This window comes from Paramisgurnus dabryanus, chromosome 18 (assembly GCF_030506205.2).
Source record: "Paramisgurnus dabryanus chromosome 18, PD_genome_1.1, whole genome shotgun sequence".
NCBI classification, from domain to species: Eukaryota; Metazoa; Chordata; class Actinopteri; order Cypriniformes; family Cobitidae; genus Paramisgurnus; species Paramisgurnus dabryanus.
In genome coordinates, this window is record NC_133354.1 from 8,285,422 (window position 1) to 8,304,242 (window position 18,821).

The following is an 18,821-nucleotide window of genomic DNA, read 5'->3' on the forward strand; positions in this document are numbered from 1 at the left end:
TATCATTAAAGGTTATTTTAAAAAAAACATGTGATGCACATGGTTCACATGACGCAACAAACACATATTTTGAAAACGCGAGCAACACACATGACACTCCGAACACATATTTTGAATGTGCGCCCCTCTGAAGGGCAGCCAAAAGCCGCCACTGGACTAAAATAAACTTTCTTTTTTGCGATAATCTTCTTACTCTGTTAACTTTTTATGTCACTAATAAAAGTTATTATCAAATATAACATGAGAAACAAGTATGAGTACAACATAAGACACTGAATACAATGACATGACACATCCACAGGGACATTACCTTAGGGTAATCTTTAGCTTTCCATGGAGCCTCAGCTGTTTTCTTTTCCTGTTAAGATAAATAAAAAATGTGTCATTGTGTTTTTAATGCTATTAAAAGGAAAACACCACCGTTTATCAATATTTTACTATGTTCTTACCTTAACTTAAGACTGTTACACGAGTAAGTATGGTGGTACAAAATAAAACGTGGCGATTTTTTAAGCGGATAAAAAATGAGAATTATATTGTATGGCAGAAGAGCACTTAGTTTGCAACACTTCGACCTCGGGCACAGTAACACTGACAAAAGTTTGAGGGAAAAGGGGAATAGTCGAGAGTGATTATGTTACTGCGCGCCGAGGTCGAAGTGCTGCAAACTAAGTGCTCTTCCGCCATACAATATAGTTCTCACTTTTATCCGCTTAAAAAATCCCCACGTTTTATTTTGTGCCACCATACTTACTCATGTAACAGTCGTTAAATAGGGAAAACATGAAAGTGTTTGGTGGCTTCTAAATTCATCCCTGTTTGGATCCTAAGGAATGAATGGGGCTAGGCTCAATGCTAACACATTCACAACGTGCTGTACAAAGATTAAGTGCACACATTGAATAAAGATAGTTATGTATTAATTAGTCTTAGTTTAGGTAAGAACATAGTAAAATATTGAAAAACGGTAGTGTTTTCCTTTAATATGACAAAAATATCTAGCTGATATATACCTGTGCAGGTGGCTTAGGAGGAACACCGGCCTTAACAACAGGTGCTGCTGCAGGAGTGGTGAAATCTCCAGAAAGAATGTCCAGTGCATCATCTGTGCCAATTGAAGGCTGGGGCACAAGAAATATTCACCAATCAAATCACAGGATCCAGTGGCACCAATCACCACACACTATTATCAATTCTCTACTATATCTTTTAACATACTGTAAACACATATTACAGTCTAAAAAGAAATGCTGGTGACTTTGTTCATTTTCTGACCTCTATTGGAGGAGGAGGATGTTTTTTAAGGTCTTCCTCTGAGAATCTGTAAGCTGGTGGAAGGCTGTCCTCTCTCTCCCCAACACGTACGCCCTTCTCTGATTTTATTTTATTTTCCTGCTCAAAAATTATATAAAAAAACACATGCATATATATAATTTTATCTTAATTAGGTGCATGTTTAATAGAATCATCTAATAATAATTATATGCTGTAAGTGTTTTTACATCTATTATGTCTTTTGGGTTAAGGTCGGGTTGTTTTTTGGGAGGTTCTGGTTCACCCAGCATGTCGCCCAGTTCACTGAGAGCATCTGTCGGGATGGAGCTATCTGGCTGTAAAGGGAAACAGAAACAGGTAAATTATGTCCATTATTTGCATAGTTTCATGCTGTTCTTGGACCTAAATATTTAGTGACTGTATAACCAGTTTAAAAATTCAGCTAAGCAGCTGGCAAAATTTTACTTACCACATCTGTCTTTGGTTTAGCATGCTGTGCAGTAGTTGAACTCTTGCCTGCTGTCAAGTTTTCACCAGGCTGAAAGAGAGAAAAAAACAAAATATGCCATTAATCCACCTGTCACAAAGATCAGTGACTTAAAGCATTATGTTTGTGTTTGTGAAATGGTTAGTTCCAGTTCTTGATTCTGATTGGTTGATAGCTGTGTTTTATTTACAATAAAGTATGTATCACTGCACCTTAGCAACTTCAACATATAAACATTCACACAATCGGTGAGGGACTCCTTTTTCAGTGGGAGGATAGCTTTTAGTAATTTTATTTCATGGAAGTTGTGTTGATAGATTTTTTTTTACTTTAATATTTGTATTGTGTGGTAACTGTTTTATAAAAGCAATAAGGTACTCTGGTTAGTGCTGTATTGTGAAAAAGCGCATGCATCCTTTATCAACTGTACAATAAAAAAAATGCTTCAAATTTTACCCTCTCTATTTTGGCTTTCTTGTCAGCTGGTGGAGCAGGTGATTTGTTCATATTAGAAGGTAAGGTTGTTATCTGTTGTTTCTGCAAAACAATACATATTTGGTGTTTAGAGATGCAATTGATACAGTATCAAAATTGAGTGATATTTTAAAATGCTGTTACCTGCTGAGCAGGTGGAGGCGGGGCAAAGTTTGAGAAGCCTGCAGATTTGGCATCAATTGGACCTACAGTTTCTGTTACCTGAAAATAATAATAAATATCAGGTAAATACACTGAAATTGCCTAATTATTTCTAACAGTAATTGTGTGCCCTAATAAATAAAACTAAAAACACATAATACACTTTTACTTAATGGTTTAATTAATATAAAATATATATTTTTGTTAAAACAAATTTTTAGGAAAACCTCTGCAATAATTTTGTAAAAAAAATTAACGTTTTCACCAGCAGGTGACGCCATATTTAGCGGTTCGAAACAGTGAATCAATTTTCGAAGTAATTGGTTCAATTGATTAGAATCTTCGAAAAGCTTCGTTTCTCCCATCACTGCTTAGTGCTGCGCAGACAAAACTGCGTATGACATCAAGTACCGCGAGAGCGAATCGAACGCTGCGTTATTTTGATGTCACAAGCAGATCGTTTTCGCAGCGTCAAGTCGTATGACATCGAGCCTTCGAATTGGGATGCGCCAGTCGAACACACCTGTTGGCTTGTCGTGGATCACACGACGTCAGGTGGGTAGACGTGTCCCCGGGTGTTATGTGCAGAATTTTTTAATATAGTACGGTAAAGAAAAGAAATCGCTTTGGGGTCTCAAAGCAACTTATATGCGAAAGTATAACAATAAACAAGATGATCCGTATTCATTTTAAAACTTACCAGCTCTGTTTTCTTCGGAGCGCTTGGAGCGGAGGACACAAATCCAGTGGAGAGAGCTTCCAGTGCCTCGTCTGTGCTTATAGGCTGTTTATAAAACAAAACAAACATTTGTGAATGCACGAACAAACGCAATCCATATCCCACCGTCAAGTGCCATAAAGCACACAAGAAGTTGTAATCTAATGACCTGCGACTCGTCAAATTTTGATTGAGGGCTTTGTTTTGTTGCTGCGATGGGTCAACGTCGCCGCCATTTTGGGGAGGGCACGATTGGCCAAAACAGAATTAAAGGGGAAGCTGTGTTTTTTCTGGATTAAAGGCACATTAACGATTATATGTCTAACCTAATTTCAACCTTAATGGTCAAACTTTGAATTTCGAGAGTTGAAAAAAAAGATGTATTGTCATTAAAGCTAACGCTTGACAAGCATTGATTTAACGTGAGCCTATGATACATCTCTAGTTTTGGTTGAAATTCATAACACGAGTTTACAGAAAAAAAGACACAAAAAAGTATGCAAACATTTACATAGCATTTAGCAAACATTTTTTAAAAATAATCTGAAAATATTCGGCAAAGTTGACCCACAATTCGACATCAAATGTTGCGTCTAGTCGCTGTAATTCTATAAGTGGCCAGAGGGTGGAGCCCCAGGTTCATCTTCAAATGAATAATGAAAGCATGCGCCGCCATACCAGGAAAAGTACAGACACACCCTCTGCATACCAAAACTTCGACATTAATAATATACTGCTTTTCACAGGAAAACTAAAGAACAACCAAGCACCAGCTGAACTAGACGTACTGAGTTGTCTTTAGAGAATCAGTGATTAGTTGAAACAAATCTGAATAAACTAAAATCATACAAGATCAAGGACATTGAATATGTGCTGGAGGATCAATATGATGCAGTAAGTGAAGCAAGACAGCACAGGTTGGGTAAATGCTTGTGTTCTTATTAACAGTCATACAAAATTTCCCTTTCAAGACATTTCCTTATTTGTGTAAAAATTAAAATAAAATGGTTGGTTAGAGTAAAACATTATTATTATTTATATAAAAACAGTAGAAGTGTATGATAAGTCCCTGTTTAGATAGCTTGTGTGGCAATAATGCATTGCAAATGAATGAGTGATTGATAGAGCCTGTGATGAATTAGCTTTGCTTCTATTTGCTAGCCTAGCCAACACCCTAAAAACTAACAAAACATTTGTCTCAAATACAGATGGAGATCAAGAGAAAGAGGCTGTCAGTGAGACAGGCACAATGACATTGGGACAGGTATGTATGGTGATAGTAAAACATGCACAGTGGGACATTAAAACAGTAACACAAACAGTGAGACAGACAGGGATAATAACAGTAAGACAGCATAAGAAGATGCAGATTTCACTAATGTGCTTCTTAGTGTGGGAAGTAAGAAAGTAAACAATGATGTCTACACTGCTGACGTCTACTTCAAACGTGTCTCAGCCAGAAGGATGTAAATCACAAGACTACAAACAGCACAGTATAAAAAACAGAGCACAGTGTTCAGACCTTGGGAACTTCTTTAGGTTTCTCTGGAACCCCGACCGGTGTCTTCTTTTCCTTATTGGAAAAAGCAACAATAGTTAGTAATAGTTAGTTGTTTGCACATAAACTAAAATTAGCTGCAAAACCCTATGGGGGAGGGTTTTAGATTAATCCAGGACTAGGCCTTAGTTATATTAGGTCCATGTTTAACTCTTGCCATAAGCGTTTCTTTTTAAGTTGCCACCCATCGCCAGCATTTTTCATGATTTTCACAAAAGTTTAAGCCTTCCAGAAAATGTTCCATAAAAACATTCTCTGCAAGCATGTGAAAAAATTGCTCACTGAAATTTGGCTCCCCCTGTGATGTCAGAAGGGGATAATCTGCACTATCTAACCACGACACTGCCATTTATGGTGCTTTTCCATTGCATAGTACCCCACAGTTTGGTTTAGTTTGGGTCGGGTCAGCTTACTTTTGGGATCTTTCCATTAGGTGTAGTACGTGGTACCCGATACTTTTTTTCGTACCACCTCGGTTGGGGTTCCAAGCGACCCGAGCTGATACCAAACGTGACGCGAAAACACAGTAGATCACTGATTGGTCTGAGAGAATCGTCACTACCAGCGTCATCGCTATAATGTAAAAGATTAGCTTGACCTCAGTGCTAGCTTGCGCTGTCTCGAGCAAACATGTAGTCATCTGTGTAGTCATCAAGTTCCCAAACTCCCTTTTAGCGTCGAAAAACATCCACATGTTGAGAATCAGGGACACCATAACAGTTTTTTCCAGACTTGCAGTTTGTGGCGTAACATTCGCAACGAGCACGTCAGCATTATAAATGCTTATTACACGGCTCTCTGGAATGCTTGATTCTGATTGGTCAGTTGAGACATTTGCAGGTTCGTTCTTTTCAAATAATAACCGCTCCAAAGTAATAACGCATAGCCGGTACTACTTGTACGAGTAAAATCGCTCCGCGCCAATAAAGATCAATAAAGATTACTGTTTGGCGCCATCTTGTGACAAACACTGGACAACCACGAAAAGACACAGAGAGCTTACTGAGACTGAACTTGACAAAATAGAGCATGACAGCTACGAAGCCAACATACAAAAAAATACAGAATGGGCATTAAAACTTCTCAAAGACTGGCTAAAAGAGAAAAAATGGAGACAGACAAGTATGAAGCAGAGGATCTTAATAAGGTATTACGATCATTTTATGCATCTGTGCAAAGTTTCGCGGAAGGATAAAAATGTTAATTTAAAACAAATATGCCAATAAAATGTTTCAAATTCATATTCATGTCCGGTTTTTTTCTTGTGTGACAAGTGTAATAAGCGGGATAATGTAGAGGCAGCCGGTAGTTATCGGGAAATAAGCCCCTTCAGGGTGATACAAGACCCTCCGCTTTGCGTCGGGTCATGATCACACTGTCGGGGCTTATTTCCCGATAACTACCGGCTGCCTCTACATTATCCCTTACTTAAATGCGACTTCAATGAGGCTCAGCGGAGTGCCGTCGGCTGACGCCACGGGTGTTTGAACAGAAACTGTCATGTGAGACAAAGGTAGTGATAAACGCAATGTGCAAACATCTATTTGTGGTGGCCAATTTAATTTTTTTGGCAGACTGAGAAATAAATGCATGTATGGGAATGTACAGCGATGATCTCACTCACTTGTATGATGTCACAGCAGTAGGCAGCGCAAATAACGACACGCCTGTAATCCCTCCCACTACGAAGTGATACTAATAAACTCGATGGAAAAGCTAACCACGCCAAACTAGACTAAACCGTGGGGTACTATGCAATGGAAAAGTGCCATTAGTGCAGAGATCAGCTCATTTGCATGTTAAAGGACACACCCAAAACGGCACATTTTTGCACACACCTACAAATTTGCTAATTTAACATGCTATTATAAGTTATCAATATAGTATTTTGAGCTAAAACTTCACATATGTACTCTGGGGACACTACAGATTTATTTCACATCTTAAAAAAACATTGTTAAGGTGTTTTTAAATTAAGGCAGCTCAAAAGTGCATTTTAGTCTGGGACATGGATAAGCCCTGTCCAGAAAATCGCCCAAAAAGTACATGTCTCCACTTAAAAAAAAAAAATTCCAGTCATTCTTTCCTGTCCTTTTCTAAATAAAGTTAAAAGGCTCAAAAATATATTTAACCAGGTAAAAAAAACTAAAACAAATAAATAAAAATACAGTAAACAACACAGTAAACATAATAAACAGGTTGTGCTGAAGACTGTACATGGTATTACTAATCGATTGATAAGATAAAAGAAACAGAAATGGGCAAGGTAAAAAAATTATACAAAATAATTATGATCTCCAACTAACCCAGTCTTCCCGTCTGTATCCAGGTGGCAGTGTACTTTCTCTCTCACCACACAAAACACCCTTCTCTGGTTTGATATTGGTCTGAGACATGCAATGCACTCCATTAGAAAATACACACAGATAGCAAAATACATTCTGGTAAATAAACAGCCTTCACAAGCATGCAATTTTAAAAATATGCTTTGCACATACAGTAGTCACATGCAGTATTTACATGCACACACACATGGTAAAATATCTCACCTCTTTGACTTCTGGTCCAGTGTACTTTGGGGGTTTAGGAGCCTCAGGTTGTGTTGATGGTAAAGTGTCACTCAAAGCATCAAAGGGATCGATCTATTTTAAAGAACATACATTTTAAAACAAACTAACATCCACAAAAACAGGTTTTGCTGGTGTAGCTGTGTTTTGGTCACTTTTTAAGATATTCAAGCTGGACTTAGCTGATAAGGCTGGGAGGACCATCTTAAATCAGCTACTGCCACCTTAAATCAGCTACCAGCTTATGCACAGACAGAAACTCAGTCACTCACCTCTGCACTGACTTTCGGTGCTGATGGACCTACTTCCACTTGCACCTGTGGACCAGAAGCAAGCTGGTTGTTATTGTCTATAATGACACTATTGAACTTGGCAACTGTAGTTAGATTTTCCCAGATACATCATCAGGACATATGTGATGTTTATTTTTTTTAAAACATTTTTATATGCATTTAATTTTTTTATTAATAATCCATCCTTCAAAAAAAAAACATTTGATTTGTACAGTGCCTGTAATGCTTTAAAAAACATCTTATTTTATGCAGAAAAAGAGCATTCATACGCCTATAAATGCATGGGGAAATAAGAAATTTGACGCAATACTGGGTCCTCAAAGAGGTGAACTCCATAGGATCCTTTATTTTTCGATAAATACCTTTTGGCCACTCTTCTCCTTTAGGCCACTTCCAGGTAAACCGGCCGAGGCTACGGGTTTCCCGACAGATGCATCCACTTTAACAGGTCCCGGTTTGGATGAATAAATAGTTGTACTCTATTAGGAGCATATGCAGCGTATGTTCAACCATTAACTCCTTTATATAAGAGGTCGGGTGATATTGTATTAAGTGATCGTGCAGCTGAAGCAAAGACGGCGATGAAAGCAGAAGACAGAGATCTTTCCACCAGTGCAATGCAACTCCTCATACAGGAATATGTAAGATAAATGCCACAAAGTGTAGGAGATATATGTGTAGATCCACGCCCACAAGTGTAATATTTTTGCCATATTGCTATGAAGGAACCACCCGTTCATTCGAAAGTAGTGTTCGGGCCATGCTGAATGAAATGTGGCTGGCAATAGATATGGGATGGAAGAACTTGACCAAGAAAGACACCACTAGAAATATGATGTAGATTTAATGCCATTTGCGGAAGCAATTATACCTGTGCCTTGTCTTTTGCAGGGTCCGTGGGCTTTGCACCCGCTCCAACGGTCGTGCCCGCGTGTCCAGTGCCAGAGCTCACAGATGGGACTTTGGCATAGGCGGGAGGTGCAGGTTTAGAGACCTACAATTAGGACGAAGGAGGTGTGAGGAGCTATAATTTTGCAGCGGACACTGGAGAAACACTTCAAGTATGAATCAAGGCAAGATGAGGTAAGACGAAAACAAAATGAATGTTTTGCAGATGAAAGATTAAAAATTCCTATGCACCAGAACAGTAATGAATGTGGTCAGTATCGGTAAAGTGCAAAGAGCTTGAATTGAGTGCCAAAAACACCTCTTTCCCTTCAAAGCACAGTTTAAGTCAGCAAGATGATTACATACAAAAACCCAGGCCTTTCTTTTTGAAAAAGCCAAGAATGCAGATGTGAAAGAAACATTAAAACAGCCCTTATATGAACATGTGTTAAGTTAGTGTTGTCTGAAAGTGTTAACCAGTGATGAAAGTAAAAGAGAGTTAAACAGAGGCAGAAAATGCAATGAAAAGTTATAAGTAGTCCTGATGAAAATAATGAGGATGTTAAAAAGGCCAATTCCAGTAAACCCAGTAGACAGATTTTGTCAACCTGTTGTGTGACTTGAGGAGATCCTTTTTGATATGTGTGGGTACCAGCAGCCCCTCCAGCAGCTCCTGAAGGAGGGGTGGTGCCGGGTTTGACAGCTGCAGCTGGCGTGGAGGATTGTGTGGGTCCTTTCTGCAATGCATGTGTGAGATTATCAATCTTATGTGTTGTCACTTTAATAAAGTGCAAGTGTTTTCCAAGGTTTCAATCACATTGAAGTAAATAATAGGGAATGTTTGCAATTATGTATTACATTTGTTTAGATTAATTTTTTACATATACATTTTATGCATTACTAGGTATACAGTTTATTAGTATCAAACCCATGACCCTTTGCCCTGCTATTGCACTGCTTTACCAACTGGGCTATGATGATGTCGTTCTTAGTTTAATTGTTGATGATGGTTCTTTTTCCGGAAGGCGGGACTACAGCGGCCCATTACGATATCCGCCATTCATATCAATACCATTGCATTGAGGCTTGGTAATTTTAAATATCTTTGGCCATAGTAGCAACACTTTTGAATACCGTACTTTTATCTCCATGTACTGCATTATGTAAAGTTGAACGTCTCTTTATTTTTTCTCTTTATTCTTAACTGGGGTTTTGGGGTTGCTTAATAGATTTCAAACGTTTAACAATTACAGTACACAAGTTCAGATCAGTACAAACTTGGTGTTTTAACTAGATTCAGGAAAGTGAGTCATGGGGCAGACACCTCTCATGGGAAACACAATGTCTCTCTACTGTTTTATACATGATTACAAAGCCCAGTCAGAAACTTGCTCTGCCCATAGGCTACAGATAAGCACAATTTTTTTTTATATCTTTTTAGTTTTGCAACCAAGGGTACATTTTATTTAAGTCCTAAAGAACTCTGTAAGTTCATAACTGTGTCATAAACCATGTAAGTTCATAATTCTTTCTATTCTTGCAGTTTATTACACACTGTTACTACAGTGTCTCAATGCATGTTTATCCCTCTAGTTATTCATTTTGTCTAGGGATGCATAATGATTAATCGCGATTAATCTATAGCAAAATAAAAGTCTCTGTTTACATCATATATGTGTGTAAACTGTGTATAATGTATTGTACACACATGCATGTATTTATTTAAGATTATATATGATTGTATATTTATGTATAATTTATATTATATATAAATACTTAATATATAAATATATTTTTTTCTTACAATTATACATGCATGTGTGCATTTTATATACATAATATATATTTATATACATAATTATTATACACAGTTTACACTGTAACATTGTTCTTATTCTGACCTGTGAATGTAGGAAACAAAGGAAATAAATAGGCGGAAGAACTTCCCAAGTTTTCCACATCTCTGTAACCTCAGTAAACAGATTTCTTTAAATGACAGGCCAACCAATAACCAGTGAGGATAAAAGCAAAGTGGGTATAAAACGTGGGTGTAAAATGGGACACAAACCAGTTTGTGAAACAAAAGATAATTCAAAATATTATTTTCCGTATGCAATGGTAAGAACAATGATGGGCCAAGCTGAGGAGTGATTTAACTCAAACTGCAATAAAAGGCGCTGTCTATTTACTTTAATCACTGCTGTAAAAATTTCCAGGCTAAATTACAATAGTACTGGCAGCTGTTTGCCAGTAACTTACTGTAAATTTAAATGTATGTTATTTACTGGCAACAGTTTGTTTTAAAGAGGCGGTTCAATGGTATTTCATGCATTCTGACTTATTTGCACAGTTATAGAGTTGTTTCCTCATGCTAAACGTAGGCAAAGTGTAAAAAAAAAGCAGTTGGGCGTGTTACAGAGTATTTCTGTGCCGAATGCACTTTGCCAGGGTTCGTACAAGTTTCAGAAAGTTTTTCTTCGATTACAGGTCCAGCTGACGTTTCAGGGGTTTCTATACGTATCACTTCTTTATATGGGCACTTGCCCTGGAAAACCCCGCCCACCTGTCAATCAGCGGGAGACGCTAGAACTTGCAAACATCACATCACGCAACACAACTTTGTTTAATTTCAAAACTCAACAATGGCACGAAGAAGAAGTGTGTTTGGATGTAAGGAGGAGAAATCCAGCCGTATGGAAGCAATGGATATAGTTTATTATCCGGGGTAGCAGCGGAGTTTTGCGTGTGTGTTTGATGCGCTGGATTTTCCCAACCAGGTCATGAGTTGCATGCAGTATGTAAGACTTCTGTCCTGTGTTGGAAATAGGCACGTGCTTGCGTATTATATAAATGTAACGAACAGTAGTGAATCATAATAAACCCGCGGTATAGTAACTCCTCCTCCTTCATCATTTTTTCATACGTTATCGGAAAGATTCGGTAAAGCTCATCTTCGGACATATAAAGGATGTAATACTACTCTATACTGTAGGTACTCCAGATTAACATCAGAAATGCAGAAACAGCGTGTGTTATGTGAGCTTTAAAGTTAAATGAACATTTAACATTAACAAGTCTTTACAAAATAAAACTAAAATATCAGTCTCAAGCAAAGCATTCTGGGAACCAAAATCTGAAGAAAAAAAAACAGAAAAAGGTTGATCAGATTGAGGCTTCAGTCACACCAAAAGCGCTTTAAACGCTTGCAAACGCAAGGCGCGACGCACTGCCTTTTTTTAAAAAAAGAGCAGTGCGACGCGGCTTTTCATATTGCTAAGCAACCACCGAGTCAGCTGTCTTGTCAATCAAATATTGAAGCGTGAGCGCTCTTTTGCTGTTAACTGTCATATCAGCAGAAACTTTAAAAAGAGGACGCTTGCTCTGACCTTGTTTGAGGGTGAGAGGTGCACAAACACACAGGAGAGAGTGAGCGAGTGGTGTCCGGTTCTTCAAAGCAACTGTAAACTTCCCTCGCCACAACGTAAGGCCCGCCTCTCCCCTCATTCGATTGGACAATGGAAAGACACGAATGACGTCGGGCGCTTCTCCGCTCTCAGCGCTCCTTCAAAAACGCGTGCGCGGCAGGCGGCAAAAAAACGCAAGGCGCTCGGCGCGCATAAACAGCGCGCAAACGCACCCTGCCCATAGAATATCATTCAAAAAAGGCGCCTGCAACTGCCATAAACGCTATTGGTGTGACTGGCCCCTAAGGCTGGTATTTTAGTTTTATTCTGTAAAGATTAAGACTTTTTAATGTTCATTTAACTTTGCACAAACTGTTGCCAGTGAATAACATACATTTAAATCTACAGAAAGTTACTGGCAAACAGCTGCATAATTACAGCAAAAAAAGTTTTACAGTGTGGTCTTCTCAAATCATACAAGCAGCTTCTTTTTTTGTGGGTTTACTGGCCAAACTGCTTCTTCTTTGGCTGCTGCACTTCTAGTGTGGGTTACACACGTGGATACTACTAGCGGTCTGTATAATTGCATGTCGAGGCGGACAACGTCGCAGACAGTGCTTTAAGTGGCCCAAAAGAGGTGCCGGTACTCTATTTTTTTTGAAGGGGTTTTATATTCAACAGTCATCAGACGACCTTGTAAAAAATAATAAATCCTTTTATAAGTTTGTGGATTTGCTTGAGCTAGAAATAGCTACTGAACATAAATAAAATGTGCAAAAGGATTTTGAAAAAATACCATAAGAAAGGAAAGAGCTACTGTAGAGCTTTTGAACATAAATAAAATGTGCAAAAGGTAGATATAGGAGTAAAATTTGGCATGGTTAAATGCTAAAACTAGTTGTTCAGATAGAAAGAGCTTGAAAAAAAAAACTTTAAAATGACACCAAGACCATGTCTATGGGTTCAAGAATAACAAAATACTGGCCATTTGAAACTCGAAAGTCATTTATTTTGTCCCATTGTTTTCCATTTTGCGGGTGGTAAAACTTCTGTGCACGTCGTTCAAATTCATTGAAATTTCGTTCACTTGTAGTTTAGCAATTAAACTAAATGTATATTACAATTTCAAGAATGTTTTCTGCACATCGCCTGAGGAAATCCGAAGTTGCGTCGAGGGGAACCAAACTGACAGCCACGACAGCGGAGATTATCACGTACAATGTAAAAAAATTCCGTAGAAATTACAATGTCATTGCAGCTGGGTTGCCGGTAATTTACCGTAGATTTACATTTATGTTATTTACTGGCAAGAGTTTGTTCAAAGTTAAATAAATTTGAAATATTAATAACTCTTTATCTTTACAGAATAAAACTATACAATAACAGCCTCATGCAAAGCATTCTGGGAACCAGAAATCATCATCAACCTTTTTTCTGTTTTTTGCTTCAGATCTTGTTTCCCAGAATGTTTTGCTTGATGCTGTTTTTTTAGTTTTACTCTGTAAAGACAAAGACTTGTAAATGTTTAATGTTCATTTAACTTTGAACAAACTCTTGCCAGTAAATAACATAAATGTAAATCTACGGTAAATTACCGGCAACCCAGCTGGAATTTCTACGGAATTTTTTTACAGTGTGCAGATATGGTTGCGCGTTTCACACACAAACACACACCTCTCCAGTCCAGAGCACGTTGACGCTGACTGACCGACGCATGCGCTTTTAACTTGTAAACGCAAGGGTGTATGGGTAATGTAGTCTCAGTCTCTGCTCTCGGTGGGACGAATTAGGAAGCATACATTAAGGGCGCTCTGAAAAGCCGCAGCGCAGCCAAAGGATTAAATTAAACCTCTGTTTTTAAACAGATGTGCAAATGAGCGTTCCGGTACGCTAAAAGCACGTTCTGGGCGCACGGAGAGGTGGTGGTACGCTCAAGAGCTATTTTTGGAAGTGGCGGTACTGAGTACCGGGGCGTTCCGGCCCACTTAAAGCACTGGTCGCAGAAGTATAAATAGAAAATGGTGCATAGCCTCCGCCATATGACCTACACATAATGAGTGCAAGCCATGACAAAAAATTTAATCAATGTAAAATCAAACTGCAATTCATCTTATCTTAAAATGAAATGAAGAAAATTTGAATAAAATACAAAATACAGACAAATGGATAAATAAGATCCACTAGAAAGAGGTTTGATGTAAAAATTAGGAAAAGGATTAAGATCTTTACCTCATATTGTGCAGGTTTCGCTGCCGAGACCTGTGATGTTGACGTGGGTGTGGCTTGCTGAGACTGTGAAGATAAAGAGAGAGAGAGAGAGATAGTTTAGTACTCGAATGCGAAAATGCATTTACATCATCATAAAAAATGATTACGGCTGTTATCAGTATAAAGTATATATACTTTAATAAAATGCATTAGTGCTTCAGATTCCATTACTTGAACTTAACCTTCTCACTACATTACAAACAGCCAGTAGCACATGCAAATCATGAGATTAGCGTGAAACATGAGGTCATGGTGAATCAGAGAGAAGCACAGTGTGCACAACATCACTAAACTTTATGTATATATGTCTGATCTAAATGTTGATCTATTTAATCAAATCAATATGCCACTTGACTCTCAAGTAATAAATCTATATCACAATAACCACACTTTTAGAAAAAAGATCCCCTATAGCTGTCACTGGAGCAGTACACTTTTGCACCTAAAGAGTTCACCTCAGAGCTACAAATAGGTACCAAAGAGTGCATATTAGTACCTTAAAGTTACATATTAGTACCAAATGTATACATATCTGTTCCTAAATGGTACAGGACCCCTTTTAAAGAGTACTGCCATTGTGTCAGCTAGAGACCATTTTTGTCATGACAGTGAAAAGAATTAAGAAGTTCAAGAAGTTATGTTTTGTTTTCAGATAATATATCATAGTGAACTTAGATTTTTTCATCATTAGTCATATTTCCATGTAAAGATATTTTTTGCAGAACTGAGAAGCAGTTATATACAGATTATTGGAAATGTTTTACTGTAGCTATACCCTGCTATAACCTCAAAAAATGTACATTGAGTTTCAAAATGATCCCTGCTTGACTTTACAAGAAGTCGTTTTATTTTTAAATTGATGTTGTGTGTGGGTAAAGGGAAGGTCTGTGTCAGATAAGGAGAAAAATGTCTTTGACTTTTGGCAGTATTTTGAAAAACATGTGTCACAGAACCAGATTATTTATTACAAGATCAGCTTAAAACAAATCGATCATTTAGGCATTTGTAAGCAAAACAGCATAAGATGCTCAAAAAGACATAACTGATGCCATATGCAAAGATGCCAACATACAACCGCTTCTAGAAAATGATATAAACTCGCACTCACTATTGCATTTTGCTATTTCTGAAATACATGTCAGATGTAGGTTTGGTAACTTGAGGAACTTGGATTTGTTTTTGTAAGTATGGAAACACAATCATAGGCATTATTATTATTATTATTATTATTATAAATTAATTTCTATATTGCACAACAGCTTAAACCACTAAACCAGAACTATTAACCCCACCAATGACCTTTTACAAACACTTGTGGTTAACACAGTACTTAAACACCGACGTAAGAAGACACTTTTAGACTTTTCCTCCAGTTACTTGCTCAAGGGCATAGTGGTTTGGCACAAAGGCTCAACAATGGTTAAGCTCATCGCTAAGCTCGAACAGCAAACTTTCACTTTTTAGCAACTGCACTACACGCAACATTGATTTTTGCTTGGATCTTTACACAATGTCCTTCTGTTTTGGGTTTGTGAACACAGTGTCAAGCAACACCCATCACATAAATTTACTGAAGTTCCTCAAGTGTCCCAACAAGCTCAGCAGGTTTTAGGTTGTGTACCAACAGAATGAAGGAAAGAAACAGCGCAGATTGTTGATGATGTAATATATTTCAGAGATACAAATGAAATCCACCACAACATGTGAGATGTGGGTCCAGTGTAAAAAATGGGTTAAACACGATCACAGGCATAGTTAATTTACTGTAACGTAGACTCTAAAAAATGCTGGGTTATTAATAACCAAGCATTGTGTCAAAAAGAGATGAGCCCAGCATCCTATGTTGTAATTTAACCATGGGTTGTTTTAACCTATTGTTGGGTCAAATATAACATTTTCTAGGTAAATGTAAGCAAACAGTTGGGTTTGTCCCTTTTTGGCACATGCCATTTTTAAAATGTAGAAATGACCCAAATGTCAGAAAGACAAATACACAACAGCTTTGATGGTTGTCATGACAGCTTAAAGGTTTTAAGTTCACTTCCCATTTCTTTTAGGACTAAATGTTGCCCCCTTAGACAATTTAATCTACCAACCTATCAATCTATTTAGATTCAGTCTATATGTATTATCAGTATTAGGGATGCACCGATACCACTTTTTTGGAATACGCGTACGAGTACGAGTACTTGCATTTCAGTACTTGCCGAGACCGATACCGAGTACTTAATAAAAAAAACATGATTTAAATTTACAGGTAACAGCTTTAGTCATATAATTTAACAAAAAAAACAAAGGACTAGTTTTCCAGTTTGTTGTAAACTCTGCCTCTTTGGACAACACAAGAGGCATTAACCCCTTACATGCCGCTCAAACATAGACATTTCTCACACCGTGGTATCAATTCCAGGTATCGGGGGACTTTTAACAAGTACTTTTGAAAATGTGGTATCGAGGCGGATACAAGTATCGGTATCGGTGCATCCCTAATCAGTATGTATTGTTCCTATGGAATTAAACCCCTGATATGTGTTGCAAGCGTGGTGCACTATCAATTGAGCTACAAATGTTTTATGTTACATTTAGTATGAAAGCAATTCCAGCTTTATGGATGTGACCTTTTCAGTCAAAAATAAAAAAATCAAATTTTTCAGACCATTTATTACTAATATATATTGAATAATCCTTTTATATTTTCCTAAATCCAGTCCAGACAACTGAAAAATATCAGTCTATACTCATGTTTGCTATTTTAGATAAGGAAAATATACAGTATATGTGTTATGCATGTGACAAAAAGTTCACAAACCAGAATCAATAATACTCAAAAAAATGGAAAAAAAGTAATATAAAATAAAATAAAAAATAATATTTTATTTTATTTTTTGTGTTTGGATTATGAGGAAGAAACCACGGTATGGATGTGACATTACCTAACTATGGTATTTAAATAAGCGTCGCCATGCCGAATACGGGACACCCAAGTTTACTTGAATATTGTTGATGTAAACTATACAAACTATATATTGTTGGAAAGGTCTAAGCCTCTAGAATAGACATTTCAGCAGTGTTTTATGAAATAAAATATGAAAGAAGAGTAATTGATTCTTTTATAAAGAGAGTGTGCCTCAAAACATTTATATCCTGCTAAATGTTACTGTCCCGCCAGCGGGATGCCAACGTTTACTTCAGTGCTTGCTTTTCATGTGAATTCTTGTAATCATGACAAACTATAAATTGTTTAAAAGCTCTAAAAGTGTAGATTACACTCAATAGGGTGGGGTGGTGCCTAAGGGGTTAAAAACCTAAACTGGCATTGAATAACTCATAAGCGGGCATTTCTCAAAAAATAGTGTTTATAGTGTGTTTATAATATTGTATATAATTTTATATATCATAAATATATATTTTATATTACAGGGGTTCAGACTGCCACCAAATGCCAACAAAATTTGAGAGTGTGCCACTGAATTTTACATCCAGTCGCACATGTGCGACCAGTAAATTTGACCTTTTTTTGTGATGTGGCACTGAATTTAAAACGGCACATTGTACTTTTTGTAGTTTTTATTGGTTATACAGTGTATTACTTAGTAGAAATGTGAATATTTGGTTAGTATGTTGATTTATGGTGTGTGCCCCTAAATTTTCTGGTTGTGCCCCTAAAATTTTCAGTTGGGGGCCACTGTGCTCCTAGTGAGAAAAAAGTTAGTCTGGAACCCTGTATTACATAAAATCATTCAAGTGAGCATACCGACAGCCTCTGAGCAAACCATTAAAGCACATTTGGAAACGGTTGGTGAAAAATAACCCCTCCCACATTAACACAATACAATTAGACAAACTGCCATAGCAAAGCTACCCAATACACCCTATGTGTGTATAGTCTTGAATGAATTTGGGTGTAGAGCTAATCATTAAAATTATGTAACCACCTAGATACCTTTTAATCAAGTAAACAACCTGTATGATCAGCAAACAAAAAGTCACAATGTGTTGTGGGTAAACAGAAGGAAGATAATATTTGTGAATGCACTGGGTCTGTAACCTATTTCTCAACCACAAAGCTCGTCGATTTAACCACACTACATGCTCGCAGTTCCCTTCAACCAGCTAACAATAAATTTAGCCATGCAAATGTGTTTCTCTGACCGGTCACTTTAATCCCAGAGCTTCCCCATCTACAAATCTTACCAGGGCTCAGATCATCCTCCCAAAAGAGCACAAAACAGTCACGCCTCAATATCAGGACGGTCAACATTCCCTATGGACATTCCAACTATGACAGACAGATCCCACACAACACATGACTCCTCCCAGAATCCTCAGCGTGTCGGTGACGGCATCAATGGAAATAACAATATGGGGGAGGTAGAAACCACCATACAGGTCTTCTCCAACCTGTTTGAGCCTCAGCGTCACTGCCCTCTTTAGATGACTTTACACTCCAGGAATATTTGGTGGAGTCGCTGATTGAATCTCTTGTCACACCCTTTGAACACAATATTTGAGGATTTGCATATGTAAAAAAACTATTGAAAGTCATGTTGGCCCTTTCACTGGTTTTAACATTAGGGTGAACTGAACAGGGCCCAACAGTAAAGATTTTTTTTTAACAGGGCTGGTTGATCAGGTACTACAGAGATACCTGCCCTGCCAACATTCCACAGCCTCCAAAAAAATAGTGCAAAATTTTAGCATATTTAATATGCTTGGATAAGATATAA

At 37.6% G+C, this 18,821-nt stretch overlaps 1 protein-coding gene across 14 annotated transcripts in view; it reads right to left on the reverse strand.

The window, feature by feature from the left end:
* Positions 1 to 18,821, reverse strand: part of cast (calpastatin) — a 49,262-nt gene that overhangs the window by 9,708 nt on the left and 20,733 nt on the right. For 7 of the 14 annotated variants that reach the window (XM_065244027.1, XM_065244029.2, XM_065244040.1 and 4 more), the window contains 16 exons: positions 14,056 to 14,118; positions 9,031 to 9,159; positions 8,406 to 8,528; positions 7,897 to 8,013; positions 7,514 to 7,558; positions 7,224 to 7,316; positions 6,981 to 7,061; positions 4,639 to 4,689; positions 3,099 to 3,182; positions 2,381 to 2,458; positions 2,219 to 2,299; positions 1,745 to 1,813; positions 1,503 to 1,610; positions 1,276 to 1,392; positions 1,014 to 1,121; positions 311 to 358 (listed from right to left, as the gene is read on the reverse strand). In XM_065244027.1, coding sequence (XP_065100099.1) covers positions 311 to 358; positions 1,014 to 1,121; positions 1,276 to 1,392; positions 1,503 to 1,610; positions 1,745 to 1,813; positions 2,219 to 2,299; positions 2,381 to 2,458; positions 3,099 to 3,182; positions 4,639 to 4,689; positions 6,981 to 7,061; positions 7,224 to 7,316; positions 7,514 to 7,558; positions 7,897 to 8,013; positions 8,406 to 8,528; positions 9,031 to 9,159; positions 14,056 to 14,118 — 1,395 coding nt within the window. The remainder of the gene's footprint in view (positions 1 to 310; positions 359 to 1,013; positions 1,122 to 1,275; positions 1,393 to 1,502; positions 1,611 to 1,744; positions 1,814 to 2,218; positions 2,300 to 2,380; positions 2,459 to 3,098; positions 3,183 to 4,638; positions 4,690 to 6,980; positions 7,062 to 7,223; positions 7,317 to 7,513; positions 7,559 to 7,896; positions 8,014 to 8,405; positions 8,529 to 9,030; positions 9,160 to 14,055; positions 14,119 to 18,821) is intronic. The other 7 variants (XM_065244038.1, XM_065244039.2, XM_065244041.2 and 4 more) reach the window with 4 other exon arrangements.